Below are 12,539 nucleotides of genomic sequence, written 5' to 3'. Positions count from 1 at the left end.
CTCATTTTTTTCTTTTTTCTTTATTCTAGAATTTTTTTACCTTCTATAATTGAAACTTTGTTGCCTTCAGTGGAGCTCAGAGCCAGCTTCTACTCGCTCCAGCTCTGTGGCCAGGGCTGGCTAAAAGCAGGTATCTAGGGTTTATTTATCTTTTATAATTGAAACTTTGTTTCTTTGAGTGGAGCTCAGAGCCGGCTGGGAAGCTTGGCTTCCTCCATCACTGAAGCCTCCTACTCGCTTCAGCTCCATGGCTGCCAGCCGCCATCTTGTTTGGGTTAATTTGCATATAGTCACTCTGATTGGTTGGTGGGCGTGGCTTAAGACATAACAGAGGTATGGTCAATTTGCATGTTTGTCTTTTATTAGAGTGTGTGTGGGTGTATATATATCTATATCTACATCTATATATAAATATATATAGATGTAGATATAGATATATAGAGAAGGCATTTGTTAGACTATCACTACACAATATTATAAAAAATCAAGTAACTTAAATACAAAATTACAGTACGTCCTTGGGTTACATCGGATATCCGTTCCTACCATGTGACGTAATGGGATTTTCGCCGTATGTCGGAACCCACCTACACAAGCACCTACGTCACTCACATGGAGCACATACACAGCAATTGATGAAGTGAAACAGTAAAAAAAATTCAAAAGAAAGGTAACAATTCCTGACCTTTTACTGTGGCAAATAAGCCCGGGTAGGGTCCCTAAGCCTGGCTGGCAATTGGGGCCAATTGGGCCTTCCTTCCCCTGGCTGCCAGCTACCAGGCCTTCCTGTTTTCCGTGCCCACCCCAGTGGTCAGCACACATCATAGCGAGCGGTCGAACTCCTGGTCAGTGAACTCCCAACGGGACAATTTGCATATTAGGCTTTTATTATATAGGATAAACATCACAAGAAACTGAATGAGAGATATTCCAATTAGTAAAGTGAAATAATAAAGTTTTGAAAGATATTTTATTCAAGTTTTACTTGCCTCTGGTGGTGCAACTGGATAAAGCAATTTTTCTCCTTTAAGCAAACAGGAAACATGACTGTAATAACCTATTAGGTCTGACAGTGAAGAAAAACGTCTTCCACCAATGTAGTAATCTCCACACATAGCAATAATCCTATTTGTATAGGAAAAAATACAGTGTAACAAAAACCTTTAGAGATAATTTTGAAGACCAAGTTCCATGATTATAAACCCATAATTTTCATACTCTTTTAACTGCATCCCTGTATTAAAACACTACTTATTAGTATCTTCACCATATGCTAATTACTTGAGGTTATTTCTTCTGCAAATATATATGCATGCATTTCACAAGAAATATATGTTAACACATGATAAATCTCAATTACATAATTCATTAAAATATTTGTGAATCCATCCTCACATACGTCTTCTCATTTTCCCTATGAATGACTCAACAGCATTTTAATAAAAACCTCTGGCTAAAAGCAGCTTATAGATCTCTTGAAATATTTACACAGTATAATAATTTCCATTCTACATGTGGCACTAATACAGTGCAGAATATAACAGACCTCTTAAAGTTTAGATTAAAATCTAAAAATCAAGGTATACAAACATTTTATCCATTAACATTATAGGCAATAGATGATTTTTCAATCATGCCCATAAAAATAAAAACAAATGAAATATGTATATATATTTATACATACAGACTTCGATTATCTATATTTGCAAATACCTACATGCCCATTTAATTGAAATAAATATTTGTAGAGTTTCAGAACACCTTGACTCTTAAAAATTGTTTCCTGTATTTTTTGTTATTCTGTATTTCCACTTTACCACTCAAAGTTTCCTTTTAATTAAAGAATTTATACTTTAAAAGTAATAATTACATTTGGGATTAGTACAGTAACACCAGTAATGATACTGCTTTTAAACAAAAATATAAACATTCAACGTCTATTCTAAATTGCTGATAAATCATTTAAATGAAAACAAATTTCCTTATCCATTATTTAAATGTCATTGAGTCATTCACCTTTATTAAAATAGATACTTTTACGAATAGTATAGCAAAACAGCTGTATTATACAGCCTCATAACAGAAATAAAAACTTACCTAAAATGGTTGACAACATTTGTCTGGCTAAGAAATGAAAGTACAAAGGACCCTGGCCTCCGATCACTCTCTCTTATAAGGTAACTGCCGGACTTCCCTGCCTGTCTGAGGCGTTCTTCTGCCATAGTTCTATCAAGTTTTCCATGATACCACCTAAGGGGAAAAATTATGAGATTAGAATAAAAAGAGCAACCATAAAAATACTAATGACAGTTGAGTTACTAGAAGTTATAAATACCTTTGTAACATGAATATTTACATTGTACTCTGAAGCAGTTTTTCCAGTTCTAACTCAATTGTTTTTAACTTCTCAGTCTCTCCAGAAGAATTCATTTACTTAGTTTTCAATTTATTCTATAAGCTCAGGCCTAATCATCTCACCTAATTAAGTGCTTCCATTTCTGCCCATCTCTCTACCACCGGATTGTCTGTATGTTCAAGATACAAACACTTACTGCAATCAAATACTTAGAAAAATAAGAGTAAGATGGAAATGGAAACAAATGATTAATTTATTACTTCTCTCCATACTAAGGAACCAAGATTGGACATAACAAAGCACATGACATCTGTGAGAAAATAAAACTTTATTCCATTTTAGTATTTTGCCCTAGAATAGGAAAATAGAATGACACTAACGGCTAATTTCCTATTTCATCAATAAGCTGATTATTTACTTTGGTCTTACAATGATCTACTCCATAATGACTCATTTGAACTCAACTCCTCAAATTTATTTAACAAACATGTGAGGAATTAGTACGTTTTGTCGTTTTAACTTTTCTGCTCTCAGTTTAACTACATTCTACCTAACATACTACCAGATGCTCTGCTTAGATGACTGGCTAAAACTCTGGCATCACTCGTACTATGCCTATAAAAGTCTCCTGGATTGATAGAAACAAAAGTATACTTAGAAATAGATTGGAATTTTCATATGGTCATGGTAACAAATCTACGAAGTAATTTTTATGAAATATTTTTACACTTTTAATGTTAGTCACCCAAATATATCCTCTGGTACTTGGACTCTAATTTGACACATTCCAAGGAAAACAATAAACATTGATATTACAGTGAGATACTTAATATTTAGAGATAAGTCAGGCAAAACTGCTGAACTACCATGGCTACTTTTGCTATAATAAATGGTTAGTATTATTCTTGACTCCTTAGTTTATTTAAAAAAAAAAACCTTAAACTTCTCAAACTAATTAGTTTTCTTCTAAAAACCAGCCCATTTACCTGGAAGTCTGTGCATAAGACTGAAATAAAATGAAATAATCATGGAATTTCATTATAACTTAATAGGAAAAACAATTTTAAACAGTATTTAGAAGAAGGGAAAGAACAATTAACATTGCATTCCTCTAAAATTCTAGTCTTTCAGCCATTACCTCTGAGGTTATTAACAAGTAAATTTAACTTTGAAGAGCATAGTTTTTCTCATGTTTGTTTTTTAATCTAAAAGGAAAAGTAGACTAATGATCATTGAAAGTTCCTTAAAGATCTAAAATTTAACAATATATGATCTGGACAAAATTTTGAAACTCTAGGACAGAAGTTTACTTAGTTGTGAAAATACAGTCAGTCATCGGGTTACATCGGACTCAACATACGTCGTTTCGTGGTTACATCGCCATCTCCCATTTATTTATAAAATAAAATAATAAGTTCTGTCACTTCAATGTATGTACATATGTGTTTCATGTATTTTATTATTTATTTACAAGTAAAGGTTAGGAATTATCTCTTTTAAATTTTTTTTTGCTGTTTCACTTCATTACTGCTGTGTATGTGCTCCATGTGAGTGACGTAGGTGCTTATGTAGGTGGGTTCCGACTTACGGTGAAAATCACTTTACGACACAGTGTAGGAACAGATCTCCAACATAACCCGAGGACCTACTGTGCATGGAACTTCCTTAGTATATAAAGCTGGTAATTCTTTATTACAGTGGAGTAACACCAAAGAGCAGATTTATAAACCAAAGACAAAATTAAGGGCACTTTTAAGTTCCTATTTTTGTGTACTTGACCTTAAATTCCTGTTGTATTTTATGCAAAATACCAAGATTAAAATATTTTATTCAATTTCCTTTATCTTGTGAACTCACCATGAGACAACAGAGGTACAAGAGGCATTACACAATTACTAATCTATATATATAAAAGCCACTAGTAGCTATGACATGCAATGACCACCTGATTCGTGCACCTGTGGGGTCCCCGGATCTGGCCTGCAGGGATCCAGCCAAAACCAGCCCGCTGCACAGATTCGTGCACTGGTGGTGTCTCTCCGCCAGGCCTACGGGGATCTGGCTGAAACAGGCTTCTGACATCCACCGAGGGACCCTATCAGTGCACAAATCTGTGCACCAGGCCTCTAGTGCACAAATCGTTGCACCAGGCCTCTAGTGTGTGTGTGTGTGTGTGTGTGTGTGTGGCTAAGTGTCTGTCCAACCAGTAGCTATGATGTGCACTGAGCACCAGGGGACAGACGCTCAATGCAAGAGCTGCCATGATGCGCACTGGCCATTTAAAAATAAACGGCACCACGGACCTGGTGCTGACAAAACAACACTCAGCATCCCCCAAGTGAGACACAGGCCTTCCACCACCCTGGAGTGACACCCCACCAAATCGCAACCAACGCTGCCAAGACCCCATGGCGCAAAATGCAGCCCACAGCCTAGGCCAACCCAGAGACAGTCACACTGGGCACTGGGTAATGACGTCATGTAGCCAATGCCTGGCTTCCTCTCCCTAGAGACTAGCACCCTTGGAGTTTCTTCAGCCCAGGAATCCGACTTGTTTTATAGCCAGGTGCAAAAACTTTATAGTTTAACCAAATGTTTGTGAAGCATTTTCCCGTGCATCTCATTTGATCCTCACAGAAGTCCTGGAGTAGGTAGATAGGAGACTCTGTAGAATCCTATTTTCTTTTCATTAGCAAGATGCAAATAGCGATATTAAAATATTTCTTCTGATTAATTTCCTTTCCATGTGATGTACCTGGGTTGCGGGCACATCCCCAGTGGGAGATGTGCAGGAGGCAGCTGATCGATGTTTCTCTCTCATCGATGTTTCTGACTCTCTATCTCTCTCCCTTCCTCTCTGTAAAAAATCAATAAAATATATTTAAAAAAAATATTTCTTCTAATTAATTTCCTTTCATTGTGCACGAATCCATGCACCATGGCACTAGTGTATAATAAATACCTAACTAAAAACCTTGACTGATATACTAGTATAACAGATATACTTGTGATTTTTAGTTATATAAGTGTACCTTCTGGAAGATCTTGGCATTAAAATGGGTATTAAGTTCAAGACAGAAACACTGATCTAAAATAATAACTTTGGGTAAGAGGATCAACCAAAGGACTTGTATGCACACATATTAGGACATGGACACTGGAGCAGTGGGGGCTTGTCCTGGGGGAGGCGGGGGGGGGGTCAATGGGGAAAAAGAAGACATATGTAATACTTAATGAAAAATAAAATAAAAATAACTTTGTTTCCTGAATATTACTGACTCCCTTCATGCCCAAAGCTCATAAGCTTTGAACACAAAAAACAAAACATGCCAATTATGATTATGATTATAAACTGAAATTAAATTGTCCAATAATAAATCCTCAAAAAGTATTAAAACATCCCCCTATTATAAGTGTTGGACTAGCCGAAACCGGTTTGGCTCAGTGGCTAGAGCGTCGGCCTGCGGACTGAAAGGTCCCAGGTTCGATTCCGGTCAAGGGCATGTACCTGGGTTGCGGGCACATCCCCAGTAGGAGATGTGCAGGAGGCAGCTGATCGATGTTTCTGTCTCATCAATGTTTCTAACTCTCTATCTCTCTCCCTTCCTCTCTGTAAAAACTCAATAAAATATATATTAAAAAAAAATAAGTGTTGGACTGTTCTATAAAAAAAATCAAATGGTCTTAAAACTTAGAATTTCTTGAATTATCTTTATTGTTTACTTCAAATTATCAAGGTGAATCATAGTAACAAAAATATTTTTAAAGTATCTGCACTGATATTTTAAAGTTACTATTGAAGCATAAAAAAGAACTTCAATTAAACTGTTACCGTATACAGCCTTTATTTTATTTTAAAAATTAGAAATAAAAAGAAATCATTATCATATTAGATAAAAATAATCATTTTTATTTAAATTGCGTATAGCATCAGGATATGTAGCTAAAACTGTTTTATAAATCACAAATCTAATGTGATATAACTTGATTTAAATACTTCACAGATTTAAAGAACCTATGTAAAACTCTATATCCTGATCATTAGTCCTTGGGTCTACTTTCAAACAATATCTCTCAATCTTTTTTAACCTATGATTTTTTTGATAAACATAAAAATCTCACATACCAGGAGATTGAGAGTCCCCAGTTGGCAATTTCTCATAAGGAATCATTATATATTATATTTAACCTCAGCTGCCAAAAACATACTATCTTTGAGAAATCTATAATTTACTTTATATAAAAAATGTGTAATATGTCTTCTCAAAACATGATCCCCATACCAAAGATATAACACTCCCTAAGGAGTCACTTCCTTAGTGGATATTTGCCTAAAAAATTCAATTTAATAAAAATGCTACAGTTAATCATTGTTCAAATAGTTACAGTAGCATCAATACAAGGAAATGAAAGAAAACACTGTTTAAATATTTACAGTCAAAGCTTTATTATATCTCTTTAATGATAATCTTGCTGGTGACTGTTTTCAAATAAACAACAAGAGTAAGAAATGCAATTGGAATCTAGAATATTTGCAAAAACACAAAGTGAAGGGTTATATTAGGGGTATGAAGATACTCTGAGTATAATGTGAAGATTACCATTTATCTGTGGGCTAAAACACCTAAATTAAATTTTCTACTCTGCTTATATCAGTGGCAGTTATAACTCACAGACTGAACCTGGCACATATAATATTAATTTTAAAAATATTTGTTGAATAAAGGAAGATGTGTTGAATCATAAAACAATATTAGAAAAACTTTAGAAGTCCAATTAGACCTCCCTGCCAATGCAGAAAAAAAAGGTAATTTTTTTTCTTTAATGTCTACAATAAGCAAGCTCTAATCTTTGAGGACAGCTATCTTTGTCTAAAATATGAAAACAACTTAGGCTCATAGAGCTCAAAGGAAAATGTCTATACTGACACCCCCTAAACTCCTTCAAAAGAAACTAAGCCCTCTGGTGAAACCAAGATTTAGCAGAAACCATTTCCATAACTATGATCAAGTCACTACATTTTGTGTCTCACTTGTAAATTTGGGAAAATTATCTCAACCTCAGAATAAATTAAATATTTGTCTTAAACTTCTTCAAAGAAAAATATAAAAATGAAAAAGAACTACATAGTCTCTAGCATAATGGTTAAGGGTAAAGACTCTAAAGCCACTGCTTATGTTTTAATCCTACCTAGCTCTGCCACCTCACTGTACAAATAAGGGCAAATTACTTACTTTTCAAACCTGTTTCCTCATCTATAAAATAATAACAGTACCTATCTCATACAAGGTTGGCTTGATATTATTAAATGACTAATACATATATACATATAAATTATCCTATCTAATAATAGACAAACATGGTAATTGACCATACCTTTGCTATGCCTCCCATTTGGCTAATCAGCAAGATATGCAAATTAACCACCAACAAAGATGGCGGTTAATTTGCATACATAGGCGCGAAGTGGTGGAGCGAAGACTGAAGGCAGCTCCAGCTGGAGCAAAGGCCTGGGTCCCGAGTGCCGGAGGAAAACCGGTGGCCGGCAGCCCGGGGAAGGGAAGGCCTATTGCATGAATCTTTTTGTGCAACAGGCCTCTAGTATACATATAAAAAACTACCGTACTCATTAATACAACTTCATCAATGAAAATCACAAATTTTATGATTGTTGATAATGAATCAGCTAAGCCACAATTATCTTCCAATTTTCTATTCTTATTTACTTTCCATTAAAATTTGGAAGAGAACAGTAGAAACCAATTCTTATTTCTGATAAAGCATTGATGATAAAGCAAATTTTTTCCCCAAAAACTACTTTTAGAACATTACAGATCATGTTAATTGGGGCTGGAGGACTGTAGTATTTATAAACTAGAAATTCTTCCACTTCTCCTGGCAACTCTAGAAGAAAACCTTCAAATAGCACCAATCTTTCCCCAATATGGATATACAGGGTAAAGCAAATGTAGGTTTTAGAGTTGTTCATATGGAAAATAGTACAATAATTATTAAATAATACAAGAATAAACTGTTTTGCCTACTTTTGCCCCAACCTGTATTCTTTGAAGGATGGCAAGAACAGAATGCACTTGACATGCTGTGATAATGTTCTTGTATCTAAAGGCAAATTCATTCATTCTCATTCTCTACCTCCATCCCCCAAAGATTGGGAAAGGAAACATCAGGAAATTTTAAATACATGTTTTTCAGCTAGCTTTGCAAATTTCAGCTGAAAAATGTTACAGGAAGATGTGGAGTCCCTTGATTTCATTACCTTAGAAAATACACAAATTACTTCATCTAAAATACCATAGTATCCCAGAAAAAACTATATATTAAATAAAACAATAAAAAAGACAAGTTGGACAAGATGCAGGAGTCGCTTTACTTCTAAATTTGGAATCACGTAAATGTTTTCTTAACACATGTTGTGTATTGTTGGAGCACAGTTGAGGGGCCTAAGAGGGGCCTTTGTGCTTTTTAGTTGGCCTCTCCTAACCAGGAAGAAGAATATAGAAATCTAGGCAATGAGAAAACAACCTAGCCTGAGTACAGATAGATACTTCATTCAAACTGCACAATTACTTAAAACTAACTTGACAATCTTTAATGGAAACTGCCCAGTACAGTAGAAAACAATTACAACAGGGCTACTATCAACAGACTTCCTTCTAAAAAGGAAACCAAATTTTAGTTCCCAGATCACCTTTACTTTCCACTATGCCCTTCCTCTTAGCTATGTCACCAACAGCATTGAAGTTCTTACAAAGAAATATATCTGCAGGAATACAACTGCCAAGAAAGTTCTTCTATCACCAGAATCACTTGGGACTCTGTGTGCTTGATCACACTACAAACTTCTAAGTTTTTCTGTAACTCTCAAAGATGCTAACCAGATTTTCTTACACATGCTTGTTCTTTTCTGAAATTAAATTGGTTATTTCAGGTTGGCTAGACATACACACACAAATTTGCTAAGACTACTTTATTCTCCTAAAGGCCCCATATTTCCTTTTAACAAACATAGTTCCTACAGTCAAACTGTCTGGGCTGATGGTTAAGAAAAAGAAACTGGGCCGCACCCCCGAGGCATGCCAGTTACGATTGCCAGGCAGTTCTGTCCAGGTGATGGTGCCCAGGTTATGAGGACTAATTCCAAACAGAACAAGGTATTAAAGGTAAGCAGGGGTGAGAGTGGGAGGACCCCAGGCCGGTCCACTGTGGGAAGGAGGCCCTGTCACCTGGAACAGGGTGGGGCTGTTGGCTGGAGAAATGCACTGAGAGGTGGTGACAGAGTCAGGGGCTGTGGCCTCAGGAGGCGCCAGAAGGCAATGCAGACCAGCCTCCTGGGGCACCTGCATGGTCTGTCAGAGCAAAGAGGATAGGGGACTCTGCAACCTTGGTGCTTAATCATCTCCTGCAATCTCTGCCTCTGCAACCTTTGCCTCCCAGCCACAGATGACCTCGGTGACCTCTGCTGGGGCTTCCCTCCCTGAGGGCTGCTGCAGGTGTGCCCACCATGTCCAGCCCATCCTGGGAAGAGGCTGGGTGAGCTGCAGGCCCCAGCCCCACAACTGGCCTGAATGAAGTCTGGGCTCCAGCCCCTAACCCAGGAAGACCAAGCAAGCTATGAAGCCCCCACCCCAGGCAGGGTGCCCGCTGCACTGGAGAAGGGAGTAGAAGGTACCACGTCCTCACTTTGTCTATTACAGAAGGACAGGATGTGACTGGCTGGCTCATGGCTGTGCCCTGGGGCCAGCGGAGGCTGAGCGAGCTGCACCCTAGAACAGAGACTGGGTGTGAGGAAGCTGTCGATGCCATAGCTATGGTAGGCAATCCACACTGGATATCAGTAAGGACCCTAGGGGTTATGAGAGAGAGAGAGATTTTGATTCCATACACATTTTATCATCAGATTTTATACCTTTTCCTGTTTGATACTGTAAATTTACAGCAGAGCTGCAGGCTGTAGGTCCAGGTTGGAGCTCTGCCCACCACCCCCCATCTTCCCTCTGCCCTCTGCAGGCTCCACCGACTGGGCCAGGGGCCTGGCCAGGTGTCCCGCTCAGCAGCTCTGCAGAGTTTCCAGAGTGCCTGGTCCCGAGGGGGGGGACACAGGTGGCTCCCCCCAGCCTACCCCCTGGGGACAGGGGTCACGAAAGTAAGACAGGCGGTGTCCCTTATGTTTTCCCTTTCAGATTACTGAAACTTCACTGTCACATTTAATATATGGGTTTTTATTTAAGAGAAGAGGTGAGGGCCCCTGTCACATAGGTTTGTTTTCTTGTCTCCTGTGCTTCAGACTGGAGTCCTTCCTGAGGGCACATGCCTTTCCCAGGGGCAGGCCTCCGTCTGCAAGCTCACCCCAGCCCCTCGCCTCAGCGTTCAGCAATTTCATTTCAATATTTATTTTTGTGCTGCTTTTACCCTGATATAAATTATTGAGAAGAGACCCTCTGTCATGGCCCTTGTTCCTGTGGTGCATGCCCAGTGCCACCCCACCCACAGCCACCACCAAAATTATGGCTGTATATCTCTGCTGTGACGCTTTTGTACCTTTGCAATAAAGATTTTTCTGGTTTTTAAAAAAAACAACAGCAAAAACCCTGACTTTTTAAAGTGAAGGGGAAAGTAAAGAAAATATACCTAATACTGTCATTTTACCATTATGTAGAGGCTAAAATTTAGTTCCTAGTAAATTCACTTGAACAACTACTAGGTTAAGCATAATATGTGTAGAACTTCTTCGACCAACTACCTCACAAACTTAAGGAGAAGCAATCATATGTTAGACAACTTTGGTAGATTTATGTTCAGGCAAATATCAAGTGTATATACTTATGTACTTAGTTTTATACCTCAGATGAAATCAGCTCAAGGCAAGTTCAGAAATTCTATTTGCTTTTGCCACTGATAACATATTTGCAGAATCCAAAAAAGATTTTCATTTGGAGGAAGTATTTTGAAAGAAACAGCATTGTCACACACTCTAGCCACCAAAAAAATCAGTCCACTGAAAGACTAATACACAAAAGATGGGCACCAACATCAAGCTATACAGGCAAAAGTTTATATTAAAATGCACTCAACTAACTCTTATTCTCACTACCCTTAACTCCAATCACCCTAGAAAACATATAATGAAGAGTAGAAAAAGGCACTCTCTCCAAAAATGGTATGCAATAATCAAAGATGTTTAAAAAAAAATAAGAAAAATACAATACCTACCAGCAGAAGACTAACATCAGTTCCTACCTCATATCCTCAATGTCTTATATCTATGTCATTCTTCAGAAACTACCGATTTTTACAGTTGAGTTTTTCTTAGAACTTCAACAATTACAGCGTCACACCACTAAATGCATGGAAATAGGGCAATGAAATTTCTTGTGGGCCTTCTGATCCAATGCATTGCTGCAACATAGTTGTAAACTGACTTGAAGCGATCTTTTACTTAAAAACAAATACTGGGGTGTGTGTGTGTGTGTGTGTGTGTGTGTTTTGGTTTTTAATTTTGCAATGCTCAATCTAAAACTTTGGAGGGTATGGTGATTCCTCCCTATTGCAGCTAAAACATTTCTTACCCTGTATTTTAGAATATATATCTTTAAAGCACCAAAACTGAAAGTTAAAAGCGAACTTTAGTTTAACATTGCATTTTATTTAGTCCATCTCCAACAAAGTGTATGTCAAGCATTGAGGTAATGGTAGAAAAACAAATTAACACCATAGAACACTATGACATAGAAGTTTTTGATCTGGTAGAGAATAGAGATAAAACAAGCAATTTCAACCTGATACAGTAAGTACTAGAATGTGGGGGCATACAGAAAAATAACAGTCTCAAGATTTTAGCATACACTTCCTGAAAAAACTGATTGCTAAACGGAAATATAAAAGATGAGTAGCAACTAATTCAGAGAAAGCAAGAGATTAAGAAGGTGAAAAAGCCCTAACTGGTTTGGCTCAGCAGATAGAGCGTCAGTCTGCAGACTGAAGGGTCCTGGGTTCGACTGTCAAAGGCACATGCCCGATTGTGGGCTTGATCCCCAGTAGGAGGTGTGCAAGAGGCAGCCGATCCATGATTTTCTCTCATCATAGATGTTTCTATCTCTCCCTCTCCCTTCATACACACACACACACACACACACACACACACACACACATCTATATATAGAGA

The 12,539-nt window shown here is 37.5% G+C and overlaps 1 protein-coding gene across 2 annotated transcripts in view; it reads right to left on the bottom strand.

The window, feature by feature from the left end:
* Positions 1 to 12,539, bottom strand: part of RASA1 (RAS p21 protein activator 1) — a 135,340-nt gene that overhangs the window by 65,543 nt on the left and 57,258 nt on the right. For both annotated transcript variants that reach the window (XM_015571586.1, XM_015571587.1), the window contains 2 exons: positions 2,098 to 2,250; positions 990 to 1,125 (listed from right to left, as the gene is read on the bottom strand). In XM_015571586.1, the coding sequence (XP_015427072.1) occupies positions 990 to 1,125; positions 2,098 to 2,222 (261 nt within the window). In that variant the 5' untranslated portion in view covers positions 2,223 to 2,250. The remainder of the gene's footprint in view (positions 1 to 989; positions 1,126 to 2,097; positions 2,251 to 12,539) is intronic.

Source organism: Myotis davidii, unplaced genomic scaffold (genome assembly GCF_000327345.1).
Source record: "Myotis davidii unplaced genomic scaffold, ASM32734v1 scaffold44, whole genome shotgun sequence".
NCBI classification, from domain to species: Eukaryota; Metazoa; Chordata; class Mammalia; order Chiroptera; family Vespertilionidae; genus Myotis; species Myotis davidii.
This window is presented reverse-complemented; position numbering and strand designations above follow the sequence as displayed.